This window comes from Aythya ferina (genome assembly GCF_964211825.1).
Source record: "Aythya ferina genome assembly, chromosome: 15".
Taxonomy (NCBI): Eukaryota; Metazoa; Chordata; class Aves; order Anseriformes; family Anatidae; genus Aythya; species Aythya ferina.
In genome coordinates, this window is record NC_140314.1 from 12,250,797 (window position 1) to 12,276,081 (window position 25,285).

A 25,285-nucleotide genomic window follows, 5' to 3' on the forward strand; every position below is an offset into this window, starting at 1 on the left:
GGCCGTTCTGAGCAGGGCAGCTCTGGGTTTCCCGGTAGGTTGTTCAGCTTTTGCCTTCTGTCTTTCCTTGCCTCCTGACTCCATCTCTTCTGACTTGCTCCCTGGCCTCACCGTTTCCCCTCTCTGTCTGTCCCTCCCTTTCTTGAATGGCAGCGGAGAGGTGGCTCCTGCGTGGGAGGAAGCTGGAGAATGAGCTTGGAGGCATCACCATCAGTCACCCTGGGAGGATGAAGGGATTTAAGTGAGGAAGGGAGTTACACAAAATGTTTTCTTTTCACAGAAAAGAGCTCTGAAAAGCTGAAGGATGTCTCTGATATACCTCGTCAGACAATTCCTCTTCCATTGTTGTCCTCCCCACCATGTCTGGATGTCAGCTCTGTCCACCTAGCAGGATGTCAAAGTAAGAGGAATCGATTATAGGAGAGGGTGAAGTTGAGCTTGTTTTAGGTCTAACTCCTTGCCTAGTTCACCAGCATCCTGTCTGTGCCCCTCATCCCCTTCCTGCAGACTGACAGACCAGTCTGCACTTTCCTTCTCCTAACTTGGTCAAATCCAGCCAGAGGTGTTGCGGTGCAGCACTGCTTCATCCTCTGCTCTGCTCCATACACTAAGCTGCTGGCACAGCTTCTTGAAGGCTATGGTAAACACCTTGTTGGACACAACCAGCAGGAAACGTCTGCTTTGCCCTCCACCCTACCAGATGGGCTGTTACACAGAGCAAGAGAACGACACTGCCAGAAATCAAAGGCTTGCTCTCGGAAGAAGCGGTCCTGAAGGACACAGCTGGCTCTGTCCTTCTACTGCTTTGTTTTTATTCTTCAGGTATTTTCTCAGAGTCGGACAAAGAGGAGGAAGCCTGTTTGCCAGGCAGCAGCAGGCTGGTGGCAAATGGAGACAAAGACACCTCGGTCCTCGTGGTGGAACCGGTCAGGAGCGAGGAGCTTGTCGTGAGGCCCAAAGTGAGGAGGGAGAGCTCGAGGTCTCCCGGACAGTCAGCACGTGGTAAATGAGGGCTAGTCCCATCTTCTATGGGGCACAGCGTGTGCAGGCCTGCATGGCAGCTTGGGCTGTTCTTGAAAAATACAGATCGCTGTAAATATGGTGCAGGCAGGCCCCAAGCAGCACTCAGCACAGCAGTGGCCAGCCAGGCTGGGTGCGTGCAGGAAGCCAGAGTCAAGGGGAGCTCCTCCTGGTCCCCAGGACCACTCGTTTTTCTGGCTCTTTCCCTGCTACTGCTTCTAGGCAAGGCAGAAGCCCCTCTTCAGCTTGTAGCCAATATCATCTCTAAGTAGCACATTCTATTGAACCGTGCTGAAATTAAAGCTCCCGATGTCTCTATTAATAGATGCACAGCCTCGAAGCTGCAGCAGTTTGTGGCGAGCAGCCAGCAGCACGCAGCTGCCAGCGCTCAGCCCCAGGCAGGATTTGTTGGAAAGCTTCAACATAAAAATGTGCCTCTGCTACTCCGGTTAGCGAGCTCTTTCTAGCAGCGTGGCTTATGCTTTCGCAGCGATGCCCAGAACGCGCAGCGTGGATGCCTTTAGGCTGTTTGGAGCACGGCTGAGTGGGCTGATTGGGGAGATGGATTTTCTTCTTTTGCTCCTGGAAAGCTGGCGCTTTTCATACAGCCAGTCACTTGGTCACGTAGGAGCACGTGCGAGTGACTCTGCAGTCTGCTTGTTGCCTCTCCCGTGTGCTTGTGTGTATGCACACGTAGCGTGTGAACAGACAGCAAGCCGCAGCATAGCTGCTGATCCCAAAGCATTCCCTGAGCAGCGTCACATAGGCACCGTCTTCTTCTTTGTGTGGCAGAACCCAGAAAGGAGACCAAAAGTCCCCAGTCCCAATGCAACGTCCGCCCAGATTCCTACCGGCATTTCACTCCTCGCTTTAAGGCATCGGCGCTCCCCCAGGTGAGAATTGTGCCGGTGCTGGTTACCTGGGCAGGTGAAGAACCGGCATTTTGGGGCTGGGGTAGGTGGCTTTTCAAAACCGTTTCCATTTTTTGGTTCTTTGGACGAAAGCAATTTGTGAAACGCACCCCTGGGCCTGATGTCCAATTCGAAGCCCTTAACATTAGTCCGCCTTTCTCCTCCACACACAGCTCTTTCCAGACTAGCAAAAAGTGAGTTATTCTCCATTCTTTTTCTGTTCAGCAAATCTGCATAAATTTTTATTCAAAGGCAATGGAAATGGCATGTGCTATTGAAAGTGAAAGACGAGTGAGCAATGGAGTGATTCATCACGCACACATATTTGTGAGCAGATGCGTTGGCAAAGCAGGCTGGGGAAGGCAATCCATCGAGTGTAGTGAAGGTAGTTAAGGCACAGCTCTCGCTCTGTTAATAAACAGAGCAATAATAAAACAGAAACTTAACTCAACCTTTCCCTAAGCTCTGCTGTTCACAGTGGTGGGAGAAAAGCTACGTTCAGCTTGCACCATCAGTTCTCTCTCCTGTCCCCCCACCTGGCAGCGCTTTTTCCCTCATTGTCTTCCTGCTCCAACATCCACATCACCGAGTCAGCAAAACCCATTGAACTCTTGCCCAGCAGGATTAGCAGCTGCTCATCAGATGGGCAGTTGCTGCCAGCCTGTTTTGTGTCCCATCTCAAAGCATCCGTGCCTGGTTTTGTTGCTGCGGTTTCTCTTTTGTACGCGTAAGCGTGCGCGTTCTGATTGATCCCTTGATGTGTTGGACTTGAACTGTGAGCATTGGCATGAACCTGTGAGAGTTGTGTGTGTGAGTTATGTGTGTGTGTGCTTGCACGTGTGCTTTTCTTATATGGGTCTTGACTGTACCTGCCCAGGCCATCCTCCCAGAGCTTAATTTAAGCCCATGTCTGGTTTTCTTGCAGAGTTTCTTATCTCCTCCAGCTGGCAACGAGCTCTTGAAGCTGAAAGCAGTGATCGGCTACAATGGGAACGGCAGAGGGAACATGGTGTGGAACCCGGACACAGGTACACGGGGAGGGGTGGGAGGGCTGTGAGCCCTCGCTGTCTGCAGGCACACGCTGAGCCCAAGTCAGGTCTAGCTGTTGGGTGAGGATCTTTGCTTTAACATAGCGCTGCTCTGTGTTTGTAAAACCCAGTAACCCTTCTGTGCTGCTAGTGACGATTAGTTGATACAGGCAGTCCCAGGCTTCTGTTGCTGAGTGGATAGAAGAGGAGGAAGGGCTGTCCCAGGGTCCATCTCACCTCCTTTCTCCAACCTGGAGTGGTGCCCATCAGTTTTGCTTTGCTCAGGGTAGGGGAAGTGAGATTTGTCTTACTCCACTCTCAGCCCGATGGGAAGGATGCTCAGAGGCCGTGTACCAGTCAGCTTTTACGTATTACTGAAAAAAAAAAAATTTACTGAACTGTGATGTGAGTTACGGCAGGTGAAGCCTTTACAGGAAACCATCCTGTCTCCTCATTCTCTGCTAGGCTTCTTTGCCTACACCTGCGGCTGCGTCATCGTGGTTGAGGACCTGCACTCGGGGCTGCAGAATCACTGGCTTGGCCACACAGAGGAGATCTCTACACTCGCTGTCAGCCACGATGCCCAGGTAGGAGAGGCTTCTGCTTGCCCAGGACTGTGTTTTTTCTTTTTCCTGTGTCACTTTGGGCTAAAGGAATGTCACCGGCTAAAATCCCAGTTGCCTGTTCCTCCTTCTGAATGCTTCGCGGAGACCTGGGGTTAGGGAAATAAAATCAGTGGGTTCTCAGCCTAGCTATTCCTTGGGCTGGCTCAGCTTGACTGTGAAGGCTGCTCCCTGCCACCACTCCCTCCTCCTATCAAGTGACAGTCGTTCTTGCAGGATTTTCCATTTGCCAGCTGCATGACTTTAATTTGGGTCTAATAGTTCCTAAGACTAATGAAATGTTCTCTAATTACTTACCAAGGTCTCTGTGACAACATTTTGTTCTGTTAGGTTCTCGCCTCTGCCTCGGGAAGGAGGAATGGAGACTCCCATTGTCAAATCTGCATCTGGAACATCCAGGATGGGGTCTGCACAACGAGTCTGTTCCACCACAAGACACAAGTGCAAGCCATGGCGTACTCTCGGGACGACAGGTTCCTTGCTACCCTAGGTGAGTCCACCTGCACCCAGGAACAGACAGCTCCTGGGAGGAGGGTGCTGTAAGTGGTACCCGTGAGATGTGCACCAGGCTCGTGGGTCTGCCCAGCAGCTGCTGCTTGGTAGCCTTGGCACTGGATGGCAATTTCACAATGAAATCAACAGGATGCTTAGAAAACAGGACAGTGGATCATGTGGCATGTAAATCTGCTGGTGAGCTCCCCAGGTGGCCTTGGGAGTGACCATGAGCAGAGGTGCTCTTTGCAAGTGAGCGTGTTGCCAGGGCGCTGTCAGCAGTGTTTCGAGGGCAAACACGAGCCCCGTGTGTCCCAGCCACAGGCATGAACTTGCCCCAGCTCCCGTTCAGTTCCTTCTCATTGCCCAGTAAGCTTGTTTTTCTTGAAGTTGCAGCTTTCTTCTCCCAGCTGACTAGTGCTTGCTCAGGCTGTGTAAATAGTTTGCAGTTACTATATATAGTATCCAAAGGGAAATGCTTTCTTCTGGACTTCTTATTGTTGCTTAGCTGGAATTGCACAGAAGTAGCCAGGCTTCAAACTGTGAGCCTCCTGCCAGGCGGCGATGCCAGCACAAGATGGACGCACAAGCTGTCTGTTTTGTTTAGGCAGGGGACATTTAAAGGACAAATATGCAATTAGTAAGTTCTTGTTTTTGCAAGAGAGGACCTGTGGAGCAGGCAACACATTTGCTCTGGGCTGGTGAATCTGCCCTTGGGAAAAAAAAAAAAAAAAAAGCAAGGTTTGCTAAAGAGAAAGAGAGCTTTGTGCTCTCACGGAGCAGCGTGGGAGAGGAGCCCTTCTCCAGCTCCTTCCTGGGCTGTGGAGAAGGAAAAAGCTGAAAGTCTGCTCTGAGCTGTGGGGTCTGGGCAAAGCTGATGAGGCACCTGCTCTCCTGGCTGTCTGGGAGCTGGGGATGCTTGCCATCACCAAGCCTGGTGCCTTCTGCAGCCACCCAGGATGCAGAAACAGCAGAAAGCCAGCTCTGCGTGCTCAGTTCCCCACCACACCAGCCATCAGCTGGTCTGAACGTTGGCTGCAGCCCGAGCTGCAGGTCCAGATGTGCTGCAACCTCCAGCACGAAGCGTTGGGGCTGTTCTACCTCAGCTCAGGTGGTGATCCATCACGTCGTGCAGCTTTGGCTGCCCCTGAAGCACTTCCTTGGCTTTTGCTGAGCGTGCAAGGAGGAGGCTGTTTGCAGCAGTTGTCTTTGAACAACTGGATAACGGGAGGACAAAGTTGACACGGGTGTGCAGTGTGTGCTCGTGACCTGTGTGAAGAAACGCTGAGGCTGCAGAATTCCCTCCTACTGCTTTCATGTTCTACCTAGGGGACTACAATGATCAAACCATTGCTCTGTGGAATGCCTACACTTACGAGCTCCTGTCGTCAACTTGTATCTCGGAGCCAGTCCACGAGGTGGCTTTTAGTCCTTTTTCTCACCGAGAAATGGCCTGTGTGGGGACAGGAGCGGTGACGTTTTGGCTATTGGAGCAGAGGGGGGCTGACATCAATCTCAAGGTAAATCTCTTTTTTCTCTTTTTTTTTTTCTTTTGAAATTGACGTTCATTATCTCTGACGTCTTTTCCAAGCCCTAGCAAGTGAGACGGAGGCTCTGCCCCCACAGTTCTGCCAGAGCTGATGATTTCTCTTAGCGAGAGTGTGATGTTGGCTGGCCATGAGCGGCTTTCAGTTGTATTTGATGCAGCAACTGAATTAACTGAGGGTGGGAGGAGGAGTTGTTTTGTTTTTTTCCTTGCAGGTAAGCTCCGTGCTCTCTGTGACCTTCCTGTTTTCTGTGTCCTGGCAGGTTCATCGGGCCCCTGCGCCAGCCGTGTTGGGGCCGGTGGAGCTGACCTCCCTCTGTTACGGTGCTGACACCCTCCTTTACTGTGGGACCAACTCGGGCCAAGTCTGTGTGTGGGACACGGAGACCAATCGCTGCTTCATGACGTGGGAGGCCGATGACGGCGAGATCGGTGGGTGCAAATGCCCCAGGCGTCTGTCAGGGCTGTAATAAATTTTGTGGGAATTCTGGCAATGAGCAGCAAATGAGCTCACAGGCCTCTGATTTCAGCTCTGCTCAGAAACCCGATGTGGATATGAGCCGTGGGGGGTGGCAACGGGTCCGCTGCCCGCGTTTGTAGTAGTAACGACAGCCCTAGTCTGTCAAAACGCTGCGTGTCGGGCTGTGTTAGACCTACGCTGCCCTGCTGGGATGAAACGATGGCCTGGCCCCCAGGAGCACGCCCGGGGTGAGGGCTGAGAGCAGAGGGGGGTTACTCATGGGTGCCCCTTTCTCCCCCAGGGGTGCTGGTGTGCCGGCGCAGCAGGCTGCTGAGCGGCAGCAACACGAAGCGCATCCGCCTCTGGGCGGTGGCGGCCGTGCAGGAGCTGAGGCTGAAAGGTCCCGAGGCCAGGTAGGAGGTCGTGGCACAAACACCTCTGCTCTGCTCGCACCCACCTCGTGCCGTGCCCCTGAGGTGCTCTCCTCCTCGCCTGGCAGCTCCAGGACCTGTCTGAGAGGTGGCTTCTCAGGGACACGTCAGCTCTGCCCGCAGCCGTGCTGCTCTCGTTGCTCTTCACCCTCAGCTTTTCCTCTCCATCCCGGCGCTGCTGATTCTTTCTGCCTGGATCTTTTTCCTGGATTCTCCTGCTGGAAATGGATGCCCGAAGTTTGTGTCAGCAACGTGGAGAAACTTGATATTCTTTATAATCTAAATTTTAAAAATTCTTTAAAAGAATGAGTGAAAACATATCGCTTTTGTTTCTTCTCGTGCTACTGCATCCCTCATTTTCTTTCTTTCCTATACTCGATGGTTTCAGTGCAGGAGCCCCTCGCTGAACAATTTAGATGCAAAGCCACGCCTGGGCTTATTAGAAAATTGCACTGAGAGGAGGCAGCGTCTGCTCCAGCAGCTGAGCTGGTTCCTCTTGGATCCTTCTTTCCTCCAGATCTCGCTCGGTCATGCTAGAACACGAGATTACCCTCGATGGGACGATCGTCAGTGCAGCCTTCGATGACTCGTTAGAAATGGGAATTGTGGGCACCACGGCGGGAACGCTCTGGTACATCAACTGGGCGGAGAGCACGAGCATCCGGCTGATCAGCGGCCACAAGAACAAGGTTGGGGGGGCTAGGAAGGGGTGGTTGGGGCTGGGAGGGGCTGGTTTGTACTGGGAGGGGCTGGTTTGGCTTTGCTCCAAGCACCTATGTCCATAGGACACCTCAGAGTCTAGGGATAACTGCACCAGGCAGGCAAACATCAAGAAACCCGAGCTCAGCTGCTCTAACCTTAGGTTTTTGATGGCCTCAGCCTGTCAGTAACTGCAGGTCATTCTGCTGCCGTGCAAGAAGGCAGCTCCAGAGTCAATGCTGAGTGCTGCAACTGCTGGAAGCAGGCTGTTGGTGAGCTGGACACCCATACTGCAGAGAGCTTGCTTTGCCTAAAATATATTTAAAAAAAAAAAAAAATGGTACAAAGGATGACTTTTGAACTCTGCTGTTGCTTCGGTGTGCTTCTGTGCTACAGAAAAAAGGATTCAGATGGTAGAAGGGAAGGTGTTGTACTTAGACCTTCACTGCAGAGTGCCTGGTTCCAGCTTTGTGGTTAGGTTTGCTGCTTTCCATTGGAAGCCTCGTTGTCAGCCCAAGATTTCTTTTTAGCACAAAAATAAAGCCACCCTCCTTCCTGTATGTCTGGGGCTTCTCGCCTGGTCTTTCCTGTGAGAGGAGTCCTGGGGGATGAGAGGTGCAGAGGAGCAGATGTGCTTTAGGCTGCAGGGTTTTTAGGGCCCCTGTTTCCCATCTCCTTTCTTGCTGCAGGTGAACGAAGTGTCCTTCAGTCCCGATGAGACTCACTGTGCCACGTGTGGGGAGGATGGCAGCGTGAGGATTTGGTCTCTGGGCAGCATGGAGCTGGTGGTACAGTTTCAAGTGCTGAACCAGGTAATCGTTTGTGGCACGTTGATCTTTTTGTCTTGGTAGAGGGCACGGTCACCGCCTGGCATTGCAAGGACTGCTGTGTCCTCGTGGAGCAGCCTAAAGCTGGAGAAATACATGCAGGTGGAGCTTTCAGTGCATTTACTGTGTACGGTCCCACTGTTTCCCTGTCATCAGGTCTCTGCCCTGGTTTCTTTTCCAGAGCTGCCAGTGCCTGGCCTGGAAGCCTCGTTCCATCGTTGCATGGGAAGCTGAGAGCCAGCACGTGGTGGCGGGGTACAGCGATGGCACCATGCGCGTGTTCAGCATTTCCAGGACAGAGATGGAGCTGAAAATGCACCCCCATGCCACTGCGCTGACGGCGATCGCCTACTCCACAGACGGTGAGGTTCCCCGTTGTAACGGTGGGGAGATGCTGCTTTGGGGAGCAGTGAAGTCTCCTACAAGATGTGTCTCGTTCCCTTCCCTCCTCTGGCTGCAGGAGAAATGATCTTATCGGGGGGCAAGGACGGGCTCGTGGCTGTCAGCAGCCCTCGCACCGGAATGACCATCCGCGTCCTCGCTGACCACAAGGGCTCCCTGATCACCGTCCTCCAGTGCACCAGGAAGCAGGTGGGACCTTCCTTCCCCTCTCTGCCCGCTGCTGTGTGGAAGCAAGTCCCCCGTGTGGCACTGCACAGCCATGAGGAGGGGCAGCAGCACAGCTGGGTCGGTTGGCCCTTCCCTTTCCTCGTTGTGCCCACCACCCCCAGTAACTTCTGTTAGGTTTTTCTAGGGATAACTTCACCAGGGAGAAGCCACAAGCACTGCAGGAGCAATCCTGAGCCAGTCTGTGCCTGTGGGGGGGATCTTTGGTGGTTGTTATCGACACCCTGTGCTCAGATGTGATGTGTGCCCGCACAGAGCAGCTGGAGCTGGGAGCATTCAGACCCCTGCGTGTGGCCCATGCCCCCGATAACAGCCTCAGGGTGATTTCCCTGCTTCACTTCTTTGCAGCCTGACCTTGTGCACGTAGCTGGCTCTTTGTACAGTTCCTCTGTGAAGCGGGAAGGCTCGGATATGCAACAGCGGGATGTTTTTAGCATCGCCTTCATCTTTCTCTTCATGGAGAGCCTTTTTTTTTTTTCCTTTGTGCAACTTCCTGAGATGAGAATAATTTTGCCTGAGTTCTCTGGCTTTAAAATCTGGGCTGCAAAGCCGCTTTTCCTGGTAATTATATGGGTAGGAGGCCCTCTCAGTTTTAGGTGAAGGATGTGGTTAGAAGACGTACCTGCATGCAGTCCCCTGGGAGATGTGCAGGTGCAGAGGATGTCCAGAAATCTGTCGCTCACTCCACCTCCAGCAGCCTCTTCTGTGGGGGTGCTCAGCCCAGGGCACGCTGCTGGCTCTGGAACCACCGCTTCCTTGTCCTATTTTATTGTGATAAATGACTTTAAGCACTGCTCAAATGAGAGAATCCCGGAGGTTAATCCCGGCGTTAATCCCCTGTGTTCCCATGAACTCTTGCCCTCTGCTACTTCTTGCTGGCAGCTTTCTGTGAAGCTCCAGTGCTGCAGGAGTCGTAATGTTGCTTTTTATCTTTTGTAGTACCACGAGTTTGGGGTGGAAGGAGGTGAGCTCTGGCTGGCCACCAGCTCCGACCGTCGGGTCAGCGTCTGGGCTTCCGACTGGCTGAAGGACAAGTGTGAGCTCCTCGACTGGCTCAGCTTCCCTGCTCCTGCCAGCCCGGAGGTGAGCACGGTGCTCGCCAGCTCCTGTCCCCACCTTGGCACCGTGCAGCCCCGTCCCTTCGGCACGCTCCCCGTCTGTAAACAGGGTGTGAGGCATCCTAATCCCCTCCGAATTCATGTGAGACTGTCAGCACAGGCTGATGTGTTTTACAGGTGTTGTAAAGTTTTTGGTTTCAGCCACCCCGGAGGGGAGGGATGCCTCTGAGTGGGACAGGTGCCGACAGCGAGTGTGCTTAGCAAAGTCATCTTCCTGGGTTCTCTGCTGCTGGGAGAACTTGCTAATGCACCTTAGAGGGTGTAGACAGGCCGCGTGAACCATGTGGCACTGCCTAACCCCCGGGAAGTACTGACACTAAGCACGAGGAGACAAAAAAATGCTTTTGCGAAGAGCTGATACTCCTGTGCTATGCAAAACAGGGCGCAGCCAGGAGTCGGCACAGTCAGCACAGAAGAGAGACCCAATTCTGAGCACGCTGCTGACTGATGCTCCCAACAAGCGTGAATATCCTGAGCCAGAAGCCCGGTGACTGCTAACAGAGCCAAACACACCTGCTCCAGCCCTGAGTGCCTGTGATACTGTGCAGAATGCTTTGGCTGCAGAGCAGCTGTGGGATTTGGGCAGCAGGACATCTGCTGTGTCCCAGTGCAGTGTCTGTACTGGACATGAAACAACCTCCAGTGCACATGATATCAGCCTGCAGAAGGAAGCTGGGTCTTTTTGGGGGATGAGTGCTCGTGCCTCAGCCTGCCAGCCCCAGCCCCAAGCACCAGCCGGGCTGTCAGAGGTCTCCCCACAGTGGATGTGGGAAGGAGTGATCTTGCATCCAGTGCTAAATATCTATCTTCTGGGCCCTATTTGCTTGCACTGAAACCAATCCATAACCCAGTCCCACCTCCATGCCCACGCAGGAATAATGCCCTGGTGGAAATTCAGCCCGCTGACCCCAGTGCGTCCTGCTTCTGTGGCAGTAAACAGCCTGCTGCAGGTTTCCATGGCAGTGTGGGGTTGCTCCTTGCTTCTTTGAAGTGAGCACGGCTGAGACAGCAACGCAAGGAGGAGGAAACAGCCTCCACCACAAGAATTTCCCAGTGCTCGTACAGCTGCAGCCCGAGGGCTGCTGTCCCTCTGTGCTCTCCTTTGCTCCCCGTTGTGTTGGGTTGGGCTGGAGAAGCTGGCCTCACTGTTGTTCCTTTTGGTTTCCCCCACCAGGGTCTCAGCAGCCTCCCACCCAGCCTGGCTGCATTCTGCCCTTGGGAGCACGGTACCCTGGTCTACGTTGGCTTTGGGATGCAGAAGGAAGCCTTGTTTTATAGCCTGCACAAGAAACAGGTACTTCTGGCACCCCCACGTGCCGTGCCAGGGCAGCATAGGCACTGCTCTGCTGTTGTGTGGCTGTGTTGAATGAGACAGAGGGGAGGCAGTGCTGCCCTTCTCCCTCACGAGACCCACAGGCCAAGCTGGGGGCTTGGGGATGAGCCCCTCTTTCCACAAGGGGAGAGCAGGACCCCCTCTAAACCCAAACGTCAGCCCCAGAGCAGCATCCCCTCCTGCTAAGCAGGGCGCGGAGAGGAGTGCTGTGAATAAATCCAACGCTGAGGGTGTGAGGTGGGTTGGGGCAAGCAGCTGCAGGGCCCTGTCCCTGCCTCTGGGCTGGCTGCCACTCGCTGCTGCTGCTTTTGGAGGAGAGGGTGGTTGCTTCCAGGACCACTAAAGGTCTCTGAATTGTGTCTCCTGGAAAGTGGAAGTGCCTTTGGCAGGTTCTTGAGAGAGGCGGTGTATCTGTGAGCCTCCCCGTTGAGCAGGAGCCCCGCACCCTCCTAAAGGTGTCACTCGAGCACTGTTCAGCTCCCTGCCTGTCCCTGAGGCGTTGGTGTGCTTCTCTTGCTGGAGCGCAGGTCATCGAGAAGATCTCCTTGCCCTACTTCGCCACCTCGCTGAGCCTGTCCCCTGCAGCTCGCTTCATGGCCGTTGGCTTCAGCGGTGAGTACTGGAGGGAGCTGGGGGCTCTGCCTGTCCCCGGGTTACCTTTTGGTGTGGGGAGGGATGTCCCCTTCCTGCAAGTGGGAGGAAACCAAGCAGCCTCTTGCCTTTAAATGAGACTCACACCCCCAAACCAGGACAAATCCTATGGCCCTGCTGTGGCTCCTCCACGTAAGTAACATCCCAGGCAGGGTTGTGGCAGGCAGGGAGCAAGCCCCAGCAGCGTTAACTGGGACAGGGAAGGGACCTTCCCCAGCACAGGGGCACTCAGCACCCTCAATCTGTCAAGACCACAGCTCCCGTGAGCTCCACAGCCGGGTGCTTCAGGGGCTGAGCAGCCCTGCCCTACTCCCCTTAGCAGCATACCCCCGTCCCCTGCTTGCTGTCCCTGTACCCTCAGTCAAGAGGGGTGTCCCCTGCCTGCTGTGACCCCCTCCTGTCCCCACAGAGCGCCTCCTCCGCCTGCAGCCCTGCCCCGCGGGCACCCCGCAGGACTACGGGGGCCACGACGACGCCGTCCACCTCTGCCGCTTTGCCCCGGCCGGCCGCCGCCTGCTCACGGCCTCGCACAGCGCCCTGCTCGTCTGGGACCTGGGGGGCGGCTGAGGGACAACCGTGACAAGGGACAACCATGACGGGACCTGGGCGGTTGCTGAGGGACAACCACGACGAGGGACAACTGTGACAAGGGACATGTCCCATGAGGGACAACCGTGACAAGGGACAACCATGAGGGACAACTGTGACAAGGGACAACCACCATGAGGGCCAACCACGGCCCCTGGTCTCGCTTAGGGCCACCGGTGGCCATATGGGGCCCGGTACCAGCCCCAGCTCCACGCCATGAGCCCCCCGCGCTGCGTTTTGGGGCAGTTTCCTCTTTATTTGTCACTTTGCCTTCCACAATAAACCACCTCCGCGCCACCTCAGCCCTCTCGGCCTGGCGGGGGGGACACCTCCGGCCGCCGGGGGGCGCCGCTCCCGGCCTGGCCTCTCGCTGCAGCGGCCCCGAGGCGGTGGCGGCGGCGGCCCCGGCCCCGGGAGCGGCGGCGGCGGCGCCGCCATGAAGCGGGACGTGAGGATCCTGCTGCTGGGGGAGGGTAAGGGGCGGCGGGGGGGGGGGGGTAAAAAAGGGCGGCCGGGGCTCTCCCGGTGCCCTCCCGGTGCCAACGCGTCCCCATTTCTTTCTCCCCGTTTCTTTCTCTCCTTTTCTTTTCTTTCTCCCCCCCCAGCCCAGGTGGGGAAGACGTCTCTGATCATGGCGCTGGTGGGCGAGGAGTTCCCCGAGGAGGTGAGGCCGGGCTCGGGCCCCCCCCCCCTCCCCGGTTTCGGTCCCTGCAGGCCGGGGCTGTGCCGGGCCTGGAGCCCCGAGCTGCCTGCATATTGCCCCGGGGGGGCTGTGCTGCCCCGAGCTGCCACCCCTGGGGGGCTCAGGGCATGGCCCTGGCTGCAGATGTTTGCCCAGTGCCGCCAGCAGCACCACCGGCTGCTCGCTGGGGCTCGGGGGGCGGCTGGACCCCGACACCTTCCTGTGTTTCGCAGTGAATCCCATGCTACCAGCATAGCACATGTCCCAGGAGGGTGGATCAGGCTGGGGGGCACCCCAGGGCTCAGCTCTGGGGGGGCAGAATTGCCATTTCTGAACCGTAGCTCTCACTGCAGGACACGGCGCTGTGCCTCAAGGGAGGGCTCAGGCCTAGGAGGCTTTCAGAGGTTTCACTTTACAGAGGGCACCGTAGCAAGCATCAGCTTGCCGTGCCTCACAGCCCCTTCCTCGTGGGCTGAGAGCAGTGTGTGGGCTGCAGTCACCCTGCCCGCGCAGTGGCCGCATTGAGGTCTGAGCTCAGCCGCCCTCTCTGCTGCATTCGGCCTGGTCAGTGTGTCCACGCGATGGCACGGAGTCTGCTCGCTTCGCAGGTGCCCCCCCGCGCCGAGGAGATCACGATCCCGGCGGACGTCACGCCCGAGAAGGTGCCCACGCACATCGTGGACTACTCAGGTGGGGCCGGCCCCCTCGCTCCCTGCCAGCCTCACCTCTCCCTGCCCGCTCGCGGCGAGGGGAAGGAGCATCCCCGCTGCTCAGTGACGGCTCTTTTCCCCTTCCAGAGTCGGAGCAGACAGAGGATGAGCTGCAGGAGGAGATTGCTAAGGTGAGTAGGGCTGGATGGAAGGGTTGTGGGTCAGGAGGCTGTGCTGCCGTAGCCCTGCAGCTTACAAGCGACGCGTGGCTGTTCTCCCTTCCCATTAACCACCCAGAGACGTGCGGGCAGTTGGTTATCTGCGGATTAACGCTATCGGTTTGTTTAGCAGATTGTTTAATCCTTCTCTGGGTTGTAAGCTGGCGTGTGGCTTGTCCCGGTCCTCTGGGGGGGCTCCAGAAGGAGAGCAGCGGGGGGCGGCTTGCTGCCGACCAGGGGTGGAAGGAATCGGAGCACACAGCATGCTCCTGGCCCTGGGGTGTTCCAGCCTTGGAAGAGGGGAAAAGCAGTTGCTGAATGTGGGTGAGACCCCTCTGCTCCCTGTTCCTATGGCTGCCCAGTGAAGCAGAGGCACAGAGGTGGTGGTTTGGGAGCTGGAGCCCTGGGGGACTGGGTGGAGAGGAGAAACAATGCAGCTGGCTGGGATGGGCCCGGCTGCTCCTCACCTCTCTGGGATTGACTTTGGCTCCATGCTGAGGAGACTTCTTCTTGGCTGTGGGGAATAACACCGCGTCTCCACTGTGTGTTTCACGTGAGCAGAACTATTTAAATTGCTCCTCCTCAGTGTTCAATGGATGAGGAGGTGGGACAAGGAGCACAGGGGTGCTGTACCCACCCCACAGACAGGAGGAGAGTACAGATGCTTAAAACGGCTCCAGAAAATCCTGCCTAAACCCTTGTGTGGCCCTGGGATTAGCCTGCACAGCTTGAAACAGCCTCGAGCCTTGTGGCTGGCACGGCCACACGTGTGGCACTTTCAAAAGTGCCGCTTCCAGAGACGGGACCCAGCAGAGGTGGGAGCTGCCGTGCACAATCTGCCAGTTAGTGAAGAGTCATATCTGTGCTGGGCCAAGAGCTGGGGAGGGAGGGTCTGTGTGCTCTCATGGGGCAGTTGGGGCCAGAGTTGATGCTGTCCAGCTCCTCAGCAGCCCACGGTGTCTGTGTGTGCGTGTGCTGCACGTGCTCAACTGCAGCTGCTGGGTTGCAACGCAAGCACGACGGCTGCCAGGGCTCAGACCTGCCTCCCCACCACGGCGGGAGCACCAGGACCCTCACTCACCCCCCTTTCTCTTCTCTCTTGCAGGCCAACGTGGTCTGCGTGGTGTACGATGTCACCAAGGAAGTCACGATTGAGAAGGTAACGTGCTCCCCGCCAGGCCCTGCTGCTCCTGGTTCTGTTTGGGGTTTGAGACTCCTGCTTAGAGGCAGGCTGAGCACAGCCCAGGCCTGCTCCCACACTGGTAATCGCCTCCCTGCACTGGGGGCAACAGGCTTGTGGCATCCTTCAGCTGGCATTCAGCATCCCTGGGTGTGCTCTGCCTGCTGCTGCGGGGGAACACCGGGGAGCAGATGGCTGCAGGGCCCTGCCGACAGCTACGGCGCGCGTGCTGGGAGCTGCCTCTCCCTGCGCAGGCTGCTCTGACAGGCCTTTCCCTGTGCTCGCCTTTCAGATTCGCACGAAGTGGATCCCCATGGTGAACGGAGGAGCTGAGAAGGGAGCCAGGTACTGGGTGCGGAGCTGGGTGATCCCGGAGGCTGCAGGGCCCTCAGCGCCTTCGTGTCCTCCAGGGGCTGCTCGCATCAAGCCAGCTGTGCAGGCAGCGGCCAAACCACTTGTAGCAGAAGAACGTGGGAGCTTTTCTCCCTCAAAGTCTAGCTGAGGCAGAAGATCATGGGAGAGGGTTCCTCCCCACCTCGATCTCTTGCCATCCAGGCAGAGAGAGGCTGCTGCCGAGGGAGTATGGGGGCAGAGGAGCCACAAGCTGTGTGGGGATCACTTAGGCAGGAGGCTGCTGTGCTGGATTAAAGGCTTCTGAGCATATTGTTGCTGGGTGAAAGCGTAAGCAGGATCAGGCAGTCTGTTTCTCCAGATGGATGCTCCCAGCCGTGGGAGGCAGGAAAGCTGTTCTGGACCTTGCAGGGGAGGGTGGGGAGGCTCCCGGCCAGCTGCCCGGCAGCACGTGCGGCTGGAGCGGGGCTGGGAGAGGGGTGGCCTTGCTTGTGCTCACTGACACGCTGCCTTTTTTTCCCCAGGATCCCCATTATTTTGGTGGGGAACAAGTCTGACCTGCAGATGGGCAGCTCCATGGACGTCATCCTGCCCATCATGAACCAGTTCTCGGAGATTGAGACCTGCGTGGAGGTGAGGGACCTGAGGGTTGCTGCAAAGCCTCCCTGAGGGGTAGGAACACTTTGTCATGGGGCAGCGGAGCCTTCGTGCTTGCAGGGAACACTGCTCTGCTGGTGTTGTTCCGTAGAAGTACCATGGTTTGGGTCTCAAGGGCCTGTGCTTTATGCCTTCTGCCCTTTGGCTTCCTCAAAGAGAGCAAGTTTCAGTGTCTGCCCTGTCTGGCTGTAAACGGTTTTGAAGCTCCACACGGCCCCGTTGGGCCTGAGGCTGTGGAAAGGACACAGCAAAGCCACAGCATGAGCAGGAGCTTCCCTTTTGTTTTTTTCCTGCTGGTGGGCAGAGATTGCTCTGTGCTTTGATGCATTCCTTGTCTGGCTTGGAGAGCTCCAGTCATCTTCCTTCTGCCCCCATCATGAGCCCGTTGCCTGCCCCACTGACAGTCCTGTCTCTTCCTTTGCATCCTCAGTGCTCTGCCAAGAACCTCAAGAACATCTCTGAGCTCTTCTACTACGCTCAGAAAGCTGTGCTGCACCCCACCGCCCCCCTCTACGACCCGGAGGAGAAGCAGGTAGGAAGCACTGCTCCTGGTTTCTGGAGAAGCCCCTTCCCGTCCGCCCTGGGGGGCTGCAGAGCCCCCTGGGAAGGAGGGAGGAGAGTTTGGGCCAAGATAGCAAGAAAGAGGGGAAAGGTGTACCCGTGGGGGGAACCAGCAGAAAAATACCTGTCTCCCTGTGCTAAGTGTAGCCAGGACAGAGAATCTGGGGGTTTGGGAAGAAGCCCTTATGCTCCAGACCCTCTGGCAACCATGGTGGGAAGAGTGCAGGAGAAACCTTGGCTGTGAGCTGTCCTGCTCCTCACCCCCAGCCCCGGTGTAGCTGTGGCACTGGTCTGCCTGGGCCGTGCTCCCCGCAGTGCAGGAAGGGCTCTGTGCTTCGGGCTGGGGAGGCACGAGGGGGAGCCCCTCTGAAGGCAGTGCCCTGTTTTTATCACCATGGTTGGTTCCTTGCAGCTGAGACCCGCGTGTGCACGAGCACTGACCCGGATTTTCAACCTCTCGGACCAGGATAACAACCAGATCCTGAGCGATGATGAGCTCAACTACTTCCAGGTAGGGCTGGCTGTGGGGCCGGGGCACAGCCCAGTCCCTGCGGCTGCTGGGGAGCTTTGGGGTTGTGCTGTCTGCTTGCCTGCTCACGAAGGCCTTCTTCCTTTTGGGAGGTAGAAGTCCTGCTTTGGAAACCCGCTGGCTCCCCAGGCCCTGGAGGACGTGAAGATGGTTGTGTGGAAGAACACCACGGATGGGGTGCAGGACAACGGGCTGACCTTAAACGGTACCAGCACGGGGGCTCCGTGCTCCTGTCCTCAGGCTGAGCCTCTTGGCTCTCGATCCGAGCCGAATTAGTCCCTCCTGCCAAAGCAAGCCCGAGCCTGCTGCAGCTACTTAAAGCTCCCTGCCCCAGCACCCTGTTTCCCCAGAGGAAGCGTAGTCCTGAGGTGTGGATCCCTGAGGCAGTGCCCGTCTGGCCCTGCTGGCTGAGCTGCCTGGTCTCTCCCACAGGCTTCCTCTTCCTCAACACGCTCTTCATCCAGAGGGGCCGGCACGAGACCACCTGGACCATCCTTCGCCGCTTTGGCTACGACGACGAGCTGGAGCTGACAGACGACTACCTGCACCCGCAGTGCGTGTCCTGTTGTGGATGGAGGTGACAGGGTGGGATGTCCCCAAAGGGGGCGACCCGGGCTCCTCTCTGCGCCCTGGGGGCTGCTGCCTTGCTCGGCTGAGGCTGTGCCCTGAGCTCACGGTCAAGCTCGTGCTCCTCACGTTCCCCTGTGGCCGGGAGCTGCCATGTGGGGTTGGCAGCAAATATAACAGCCTCGGAGCTGTTGACTGTGCTGCTGGCGCTGGTGTAGGCGGGCAAGGAGGGGGGGAGGCAGTGAAGGCCTGTCCCTGACATCCCTTGACATCAGCAAGGGGCTGTGAAGGCTGTTCTGCCTCTGCCTGAGCTGTGAGCTGTCAGCAGAGCCCTCCCGGCTGGTTCTGCAGCTGCTGTCTCTTCTCTGCTCCCTGCCACCCCAGAGGTGCTGATCTGCCAGTAATGAAAGGCTCTGGCTGCGAGCTGCCTCGGCATCTCCCCAGAGAGCAGGCTCCAGGGGCAGACAGCAGGGCTCCTGCTGGTGGAAAGCACTGGGGCTAACGCTGGGCCCTGAGCATGAGGCAGAGCGAGGGCTGTGGCAGCTCCTGGGCTGCTTGGGCAGCGTGGATGTGCCAAGGGGAGTCTGCTCCACAGCGTTGAGGCCCTCTCCTACAGCTTTGTTTGGTTTTGTTGGGGTTTTGTTGGGCAGGGAGGGGCTGGCGAGCCACATGCCCTGGGCGAGATGTGGCTTTGCCGAGGGCCCCCTCACGCTGCCCTGGGTTGGGGGCTCGAGGAGGCGTTGGAGCTGCTCACTGGGGTCTCTCCCGGCAGGTTCCGCCTTCCCCCTGGCTGCTCCTCGGAGCTCAACCACCTGGGCTACCAGTTCCTGCAGCGGCTGTTTGAGAAGCACGACAAGGTGGGCACCACGGTGGGGCCGTGCGGGAGCCTGGCTGCTCTCTGCCTGCCCCTGCTCCCCTTCCAGCAAAGGGCTTTCCTCTGTCACAGGGGCATGGGACCGGGGTCACCACCCTTTGCCAAAGGTGCAGACAGTAAATTGTGAGCCTTCGGGCTCTGAGCTAACATCCAAGTGGCATTGCCCCTCCACAACGACTGCCTGCAGCACGCAGGGGGCTGGGGAAAGTGGGCAGAGCTCTGCTGGCCTGCAGCCACGCAGCTGGCACCCCTGTGGGAGGAGAACCGGGCCAGAGAGAGGCAAAGAAAGCAGCTGGTTGAGCCATGAGCTGGCTCTGGAGAGGGAAAGAAGGGCTGTAGAGGATCTGCAGTGCATCTGGACACGCTAATTACTTAGGTGTCGGCCTGCACCTGGGTTGTGGCAGCTCGATGGGAGCTGCAGCACTGAGTTGACAGCTCTGCTACGGAGCTGGGGGAGTTCAGCCTGGAGATGAGAAGGTTTCAGAGAGACCTCCCAGTGGCCTGCCAAGGCCTGCAGGGGGCTGCAGGAGAGCTGGGGAGGGACCCTCTGTCATGGGGCGTAGGGATGGGACAAGGGGAATGGCTTTAAACTAAAAGAAGGTGGGTTTAGATTAGATGTGAGGAAGAAATTCTTTGCTATGAGGGTGGTGAGGCACTGGCCCAGGCTGCCCAGAGGAGCTGTGGGTGCCCCATCCCTGGCAGTGCCCAAGACCAGGCTGGGTGGGATTTGGGCAGCCTGGGCTGGGGGAGGTGTCCTTGCCCAGAGCAGGGGGCTGGAACCAGATGGGCTTTAAGGTCCCCTCCAACCCAGACCGTGATGCTGTGTCACATCCCCGGCAGAGCCTCTGTGCCTCTGGTGGCCGGGGGCCCAGCAGCTGCACGCAGACCTTGGGTTGGTTTCCCTGCACGCAGTGGCAGCTCACGTGGACAGGTCCCTCCTGCTGGCAGGGCTGGCTGGTTCCAGCTGCAGCCACAAAGCAGAATCACCCTGCCCGTAGGCAGCGCAGTGACGGGAGCCCCTGGGGTTCGTATTCTGAGTGCATGCAGGCACCTCTGGCCTTGCTTGCAGCTGATTTCTGCCACTGGGAGCACCCCCGTGGCATCCCAAGATGGCTTCAGCGTGCCAGGGCCCCTCTCTGCACCCTGCTGGTGTTTGGGGTGGCTGTGGAGAGCCGTGGGTGCGTGTGGGCTGCGTCCTGCCTCGGCTGCTGACTCCCCGTGTGTTCCAGGACCAGGACGGTGCCCTCTCGCCCGCGGAGCTGCAGAGCTTCTTCAGCGTCTTCCCCTGCGTGCCCTGGGGCCCCGAGCTCTACAACACGGTATGCACCACTGATAAAGGCCTGCTTTCCCTGCATGGATTCCTCTGCCAGTGGACGTAAGCTCAGTCCCTCTCCCACGCCTTCGGTCGCCTCGCGTAGCGCTGGCTCGGTTGGCACCCCCCGACCGGCTCCCCGCTGCTCTCCGCCTCTCCAGGCTCATGGCCTACCTGGACGTGCGGCACTGCCTGGAGTGCCTGGGCTACCTGGGCTACCCCATCCTGTCGGAGCAGGACTCCCAGACGCAGGCCCTCACAGGTACGGCCGTGCCCTCCCCTCCTCACCCCCCTCGGGCCCCTCCTTTGGCTCACCCGGCCCCTCTCTCCTCGCAGTGACCCGGGAGAAGAGGATTGACCTGGAGAAAGGGCAGACCCAGAGAAACGTCTTCCTCTGCAAGGTGCTGGGAGCCAGGGGCGCAGGCAAGTCCGCCTTCCTGCAGGCCTTCCTCGGCAGGAGCCTCGCGGTGAGTGGCTGCTCCCCTGCGCGGCGCAGCAGGAGGCAGAGCGCGAGGCCCGGGAGCGACCTGCGGCGTCACGGCACCTCCACGCCGCGGCTCTCGCCTCCTTCATTCCGTCTGGGGTGACGGGCTCCCTCCCTCGGCCTGTCCCCGGGACCTGCAGGGGCTGCTCCTGCCCCAGGGGTGTCCCCGACCCCACCGAGGTGACGCTGGTTTTCCCTGCTCGTTGCGAACGGCTGTTTCGCCGCGGGGACTGGAGCAGTGGGCAATCCTTTCCCTCCCCCGAGCGCTCCTCTTGCTCCCCGCTGTCTGAGACGGTGTTTTCCTCGGTGGCAGGCCCAGAGGGAGACCCCGGGAGAGCCGTCCCTCTACGCGATCAACACTGTGCAGGTCAACGGCCAGGAGAAATACCTTATAGTGAGTCGGGGAGCGGGGGCAGCGCTCGTGGGTCCACCCCGTGTTGCTGGGAAGCTGCAGCACCGTCGCAGTGCCCCTGGGCTGCGTGCTGGTGGGGCCAGCCCCATCTCCGTGTGGCAGCGCCGTGCCACGTGTCCTTTCCCCTCCTGCTCCAGCTGTACGAGGTCAGCGCTGACACAAAGTTCACGAAGCCTTCGGACACCGCCTGCGACGTCGCCTGCTTGATCTATGACCTGAGCGACCCCAGATCCTTCAGCTACTGTGCCAGTATTTATAAGGTGAGTGGCAGAGGCCCTGGGGGATTCAGCCTTTGAGCGGCAGCCCCGTGTCTCCCAGGAGGGTGCTGCAGGAGCCGGCCTTCCCCAGCCCTGGTGCTGAGCTCCTTCCTCCAGGCAGCGGTGTTGCTGGCCGAGCCGTCCCTCCCGGTGCCCTCCAGCCCTTCCCAGTTGGGACCCCTTGTGATTCCCTCCCTGTAGACCCACGGGGTTGCTCACCCCTCTCTGAGCCTTGTGCCCATCCCCGCAGGAACACTACATGGACAGCCAGATCCCCTGCGTCTTCGTGGCCTCCAAGACAGACCTGCCAGAAGCCAGTCAGCAGCCCGGGCTCTCCCCCGCCGAGTTCTGCTACAAGCACTGCCTCCCGCCGCCCTTCCTCTTCTCCTGCCACAGCCAGGGCCCGCCCGGCACCGCCGTCTACACCAAGCTGGCCACCGCCGCCACCTTCCCGTTAGTATCCATCCCTCCCGGGCAGGGGGCTGTGGGCTGGGAGCAGAGTTTGGGGAGGAGGGCTGCTGGCTCTGCCTCGCGTTTGGTGCCGTTTCCCTCTGGTTCTCGGCGTTGTCTGCTTCAACAGGCAATGGGAGCTTCGTTCCCTGCTCCAAGAGGGCGAAGGGGACTCGGCTGCCTTCTGCCTTGGGCGTCTCTCTGGCAGATTTATTAGATAAGCTCCCGGAGCAGGATTTTTATTTTAGGAGCCTGAGATAAAAAGTGCTGAAGGGGGAGTCGCCAGGCTAGTTAGAGAGGCCTGTGGAGAGGAGGCGGTGGCTGTTTTCTCCCGATAGATGGATCAGGCAGCAAAGGAGGTCAGCGAGGCAGGACCTCTGATGGCTCTGGGAACAAATCGCTGCTGGCAGGGGCTGGGTGTTGTGCTGGGCAGTGGGGAGGAGGCTGCTGAGGAGAGAGGGGCTCTGCCCGTGGCGAGGCTCGAGGGTGGCAGGGCCGAGGGGCGGCACAGCGCCGGGGGCAGAGCCCTTTCCGGGAGAACATGTGGGTGCGTTGGAAGACAGGATGGGATTACTAGCGAGTGGTTTTCCCTTTAGCTTCTTTTCAATAAACAACTTTATTTTTAGAGCTGACACTTTTTTTCTTTTCCCCCCCTCTGCAGTATTAAAATTTAAATATTCTTAATATATCTTAGGGTATGTGGTATAAATAAATAACGGCGTGGTGGAGGGCCGGGGATTGGCTCCTCTCCCCTGATTTAGTGGGGAATGAATAATGGATACGTCTTTGTTGCTCGGAGAGGAGCGCGTTAATGCAGGACAGCACGTGTGTAGGAAGGGGATGTGTACGCACGGGTCCCTTCCCTGCTGGCCTCGGGTTGGAACCACCGCTGGGTCCCCATCGTGCCCGCGTCTCCACCTGCACCCACTGCCGGGTCTCTCTGCTCTTGGAGCTGTAAAAGCAGCCTGACCTAGAAAGGCAGGCGCCTAGCTCCTTGCTTGTACTAATTATTTAGATGTTGGTGTGCTATTTCAGGACCACGGCAGGGTAAAGCCTGCGTCCGTTCCACCAGCAGGGCAGGAAGCCCTCGCTTGGCTCGGCGATGCTGCCGGGTGGCCGGCGCTCCGGCTCGTGGTGACCCTGGCCGGGAGCCCCCCTGGCTGTCGGGGAGCCTGGCATCGGGGCAGCCATCCCCGTGCGCCTCCCTCACTGCCCTTTTCTCTCTTCCTTTGCAGCCACCTGAACGCCACGGAGCTGGGAGCCGCCTCCTTCTGGCTGCGGGTGGCCCTGGGGGCCGCGGTGACCGCCCTGGTAGGCTTCACGCTGTACCGCGCGCTGGCCAAGAACAAGTGAGAGCTGCTCTCCGCCCCTCCACACCAGCCTCCCCCTTCCCCTGTGTCCAGCTGGTCCCTGCTGGGAAATCCTCCTCCCCCCCAGCCTCGATTGCAGGACCAGTGAGACCAGACGTCCCAGCACCAGCAGCAGGATCGATCCTCGGCACCAGCCGGGCGGCTGGGGACCCCTCCCTGGGAGCCAAGAGGCTCACCCCCGTCTTTTATTCTGTTCACGTCTTTTTAATGTTTGTTTTTATGCTCAAACCCGAGTGCTGCAGTATCCGTGGGGCAGACACATCCCGTCCACAGCAGGCTGTGCTGGTGCCCTCAGGTCTCCATTTCCCTCTGCTGGGAAAGGCAGCCAGGGAGGGCTGGGGGTGCTCGCTGCCCAAACCCCACTTTTGGGGTCTCTCCTGGCCCCTCTTGCTGGGACGTTGTGGCTGCAGACCCCAACCCTGGGCTGTGAGGGGCAGGAGCGATAACTGGGCACTATCCCAGGCCTTTTCTGTCTCCTGTTTCTGTCCTGGAGTGCTGCAGCGGGATCTTGACCCACCTGCCCTCATCCCCTGGCTGGCTGCGTGTCCTGTCCCCTCCCCACCCCTCCAGTATTCCCAAGGGGGTCTGAGGGCTGGCTCTGCTCTTTCCCCAGCTGTGCCATCGCCCAGCTGGTGCCACATGCTGGCACGTGGCCCTTGTCCTGCTGTCCCCTCCACAGGGACCGAGGCCGGAGCAGGTGCCTCCGGGCTTTGCATCTCCTGGTACGACTGGAACCACATCTATGCCCTATTCCCAGACCCATCTCCCTGCCCCGATGTGGGCAGTTTGGGGCCAGCCCTGCCCCAATGCCCCAGTGACCAAGCCCCCAGACAACTCTGTGCCCCCTCCCCAGGCTCCCACCCTGCTTCTGCCACGCTGCGGGGAGCCCAGGGAAGCTCCTGGTCTAGAGCCGTGCCCCAGGCTCAAGGGCTACACTCAGGGTAGGCTGATTTACAGGCAGCTGCCTTTCTGTCCGTCTAGTTAAAGTTTTATCGTGGCCTGGAGCCGGCGAGGGCTTGGAGACGCCACCTCTGTCCCCATCCCAGCCCATGTGGCGTGGTGGTGGCACTGTCCCCAGTGCTCGCTGCTGGCTCGGGGGTCCTGGCACTGCCGGGGCCACCTCTTCCATTCCCGTTCCCACTCCCCGTGCCCCAGCTGGGGAATGTGTCCCGTGGGGCAGAGCTCTGGGGCGCGGGGCTGTCCCCGTGCCCGTCACTGCTCCAGGTCTGGTCTTTTAGGTTTGTTCTCTATAACGAAATAAATTTTTACACGCCTTCCGCTCGCACCTGCTGTCCTGTCTCGCGTCGGGAGCAGCACCGCTGTCCCTAGCCGGAGCTCTGCAAAGCCAGGGGGACCTCGGGCTGTGGTGTGAGGGGGTCCCAGGGGAACGAGGAGTCCCCAAGGGCTCCCCGACCCTTTGGGGACAGTGACAGGACGTCAGGGTACAACCTGAAGCCTCATTTATTTGTCTCTGCAGGCTCTGCCGCAGGCCCTGGGCACTGGGGACCGTGGTCACAGCTCTCCGGGGCCCTGCCACAGCTTGGGTTGGCCCCAGGGACTGTTAAATCCCCCAGAGCCTCAGCTCTCCACTGGGATGAGGCCCTGGAGAGCTCCAGGGCTGGATGGGGCCGTGCTGCTCCCCTTGTGTGTGGGGTCCTCTGGGCTGCCACGGCAGAAAGGGGTCCCGGGGCGGGGGGACACAGCCCGGCCAGGCTGTGGGGTGCTCACACGGGAACAGAGCAGAGCTGGTGCGGGCAGGAGGCGATGCTAAGGGGGATGGGATGCAAGGTGCTGGGCTGGGCTGTGGGTGCCCCAGCAGGGACAGAGGCAAAACTTGTGGGCACCTCTGCCAGCTGCAGCACCTGCATGGTGCTGGGACCTGTACTGGGATGCTGGGACCCATACTGGGGTGCAGGTTCCTGTAGTGGGATGCACAGAGCCATACTGGGATGCAGGTACCTGTATCAGGGTGTTGGTACCTGTGCCAGGATAAACCTGTACCAGGATGTGTGTACCCATACTGGGACACAGGTACTCACACTGGGATGCTGGGACCCATACTGGGATGCAGACACCATGCCAGGCTGCATGCACCTGTACCAGGGGGCAGGTTCCCATCCCGGGATGCCCGTTCCCATACTGGGATGCCCATTCCCATCCAGGAATGCTCGTTCCAAACAGGGGATGCAAGTTCCCATCCCGGGATGTCCATTCCCATACTGGGGTGCCCGTTCCCCCCAGGAAGCCAGTTCCCATACTGGGATGCCCATTCCCATGCTGGGGTGCCTGTTCCCTCCAGGATGCCCATTTTCCTCTGGGATGCCCATTCCTGTACTGGGATGCTCATTCCCATCACGGGATGCAGGTTCCCATACTG

The 25,285-nt window shown here is 58.6% G+C and overlaps 2 protein-coding genes across 2 annotated transcripts in view; both read left to right on the forward strand.

The window, feature by feature from the left end:
* The window catches only part of WDR90 (WD repeat domain 90), a 30,618-nt gene extending 17,967 nt beyond the window's left edge, over positions 1–12,651 (forward strand). The window contains exons 27-43 of the mRNA XM_084536442.1: positions 281–400; positions 823–1,002; positions 1,813–1,913; positions 2,857–2,959; positions 3,425–3,546; positions 3,913–4,072; positions 5,404–5,594; positions 5,884–6,052; positions 6,382–6,493; positions 7,029–7,200; positions 7,900–8,022; positions 8,219–8,399; positions 8,498–8,628; positions 9,604–9,747; positions 10,957–11,076; positions 11,643–11,727; positions 12,176–12,651. Of these exons, the coding sequence (XP_084392568.1) occupies positions 281–400; positions 823–1,002; positions 1,813–1,913; positions 2,857–2,959; positions 3,425–3,546; positions 3,913–4,072; positions 5,404–5,594; positions 5,884–6,052; positions 6,382–6,493; positions 7,029–7,200; positions 7,900–8,022; positions 8,219–8,399; positions 8,498–8,628; positions 9,604–9,747; positions 10,957–11,076; positions 11,643–11,727; positions 12,176–12,333 (2,372 nt within the window). The 3' untranslated portion in view covers positions 12,334–12,651. The remainder of the gene's footprint in view (positions 1–280; positions 401–822; positions 1,003–1,812; positions 1,914–2,856; positions 2,960–3,424; positions 3,547–3,912; positions 4,073–5,403; positions 5,595–5,883; positions 6,053–6,381; positions 6,494–7,028; positions 7,201–7,899; positions 8,023–8,218; positions 8,400–8,497; positions 8,629–9,603; positions 9,748–10,956; positions 11,077–11,642; positions 11,728–12,175) is intronic.
* On the forward strand, positions 12,652–24,193 carry RHOT2 (ras homolog family member T2). Its single transcript, XM_084536439.1, has 19 exons — positions 12,652–12,827; positions 12,960–13,018; positions 13,645–13,726; positions 13,834–13,877; positions 15,010–15,063; positions 15,377–15,429; positions 15,960–16,068; positions 16,523–16,624; positions 17,066–17,164; positions 17,279–17,387; positions 17,615–17,735; positions 18,522–18,606; positions 19,853–19,998; positions 20,097–20,197; positions 20,272–20,402; positions 20,733–20,813; positions 20,969–21,091; positions 21,339–21,541; positions 22,774–24,193. Exons 1-19 carry the CDS (start codon positions 12,791–12,793, stop codon positions 22,889–22,891), a joined length of 1,857 nt encoding a protein of 618 aa, XP_084392565.1. The 5' UTR covers positions 12,652–12,790; the 3' UTR covers positions 22,892–24,193.
* Positions 24,194–25,285: the final 1,092 nt, after the last annotated feature.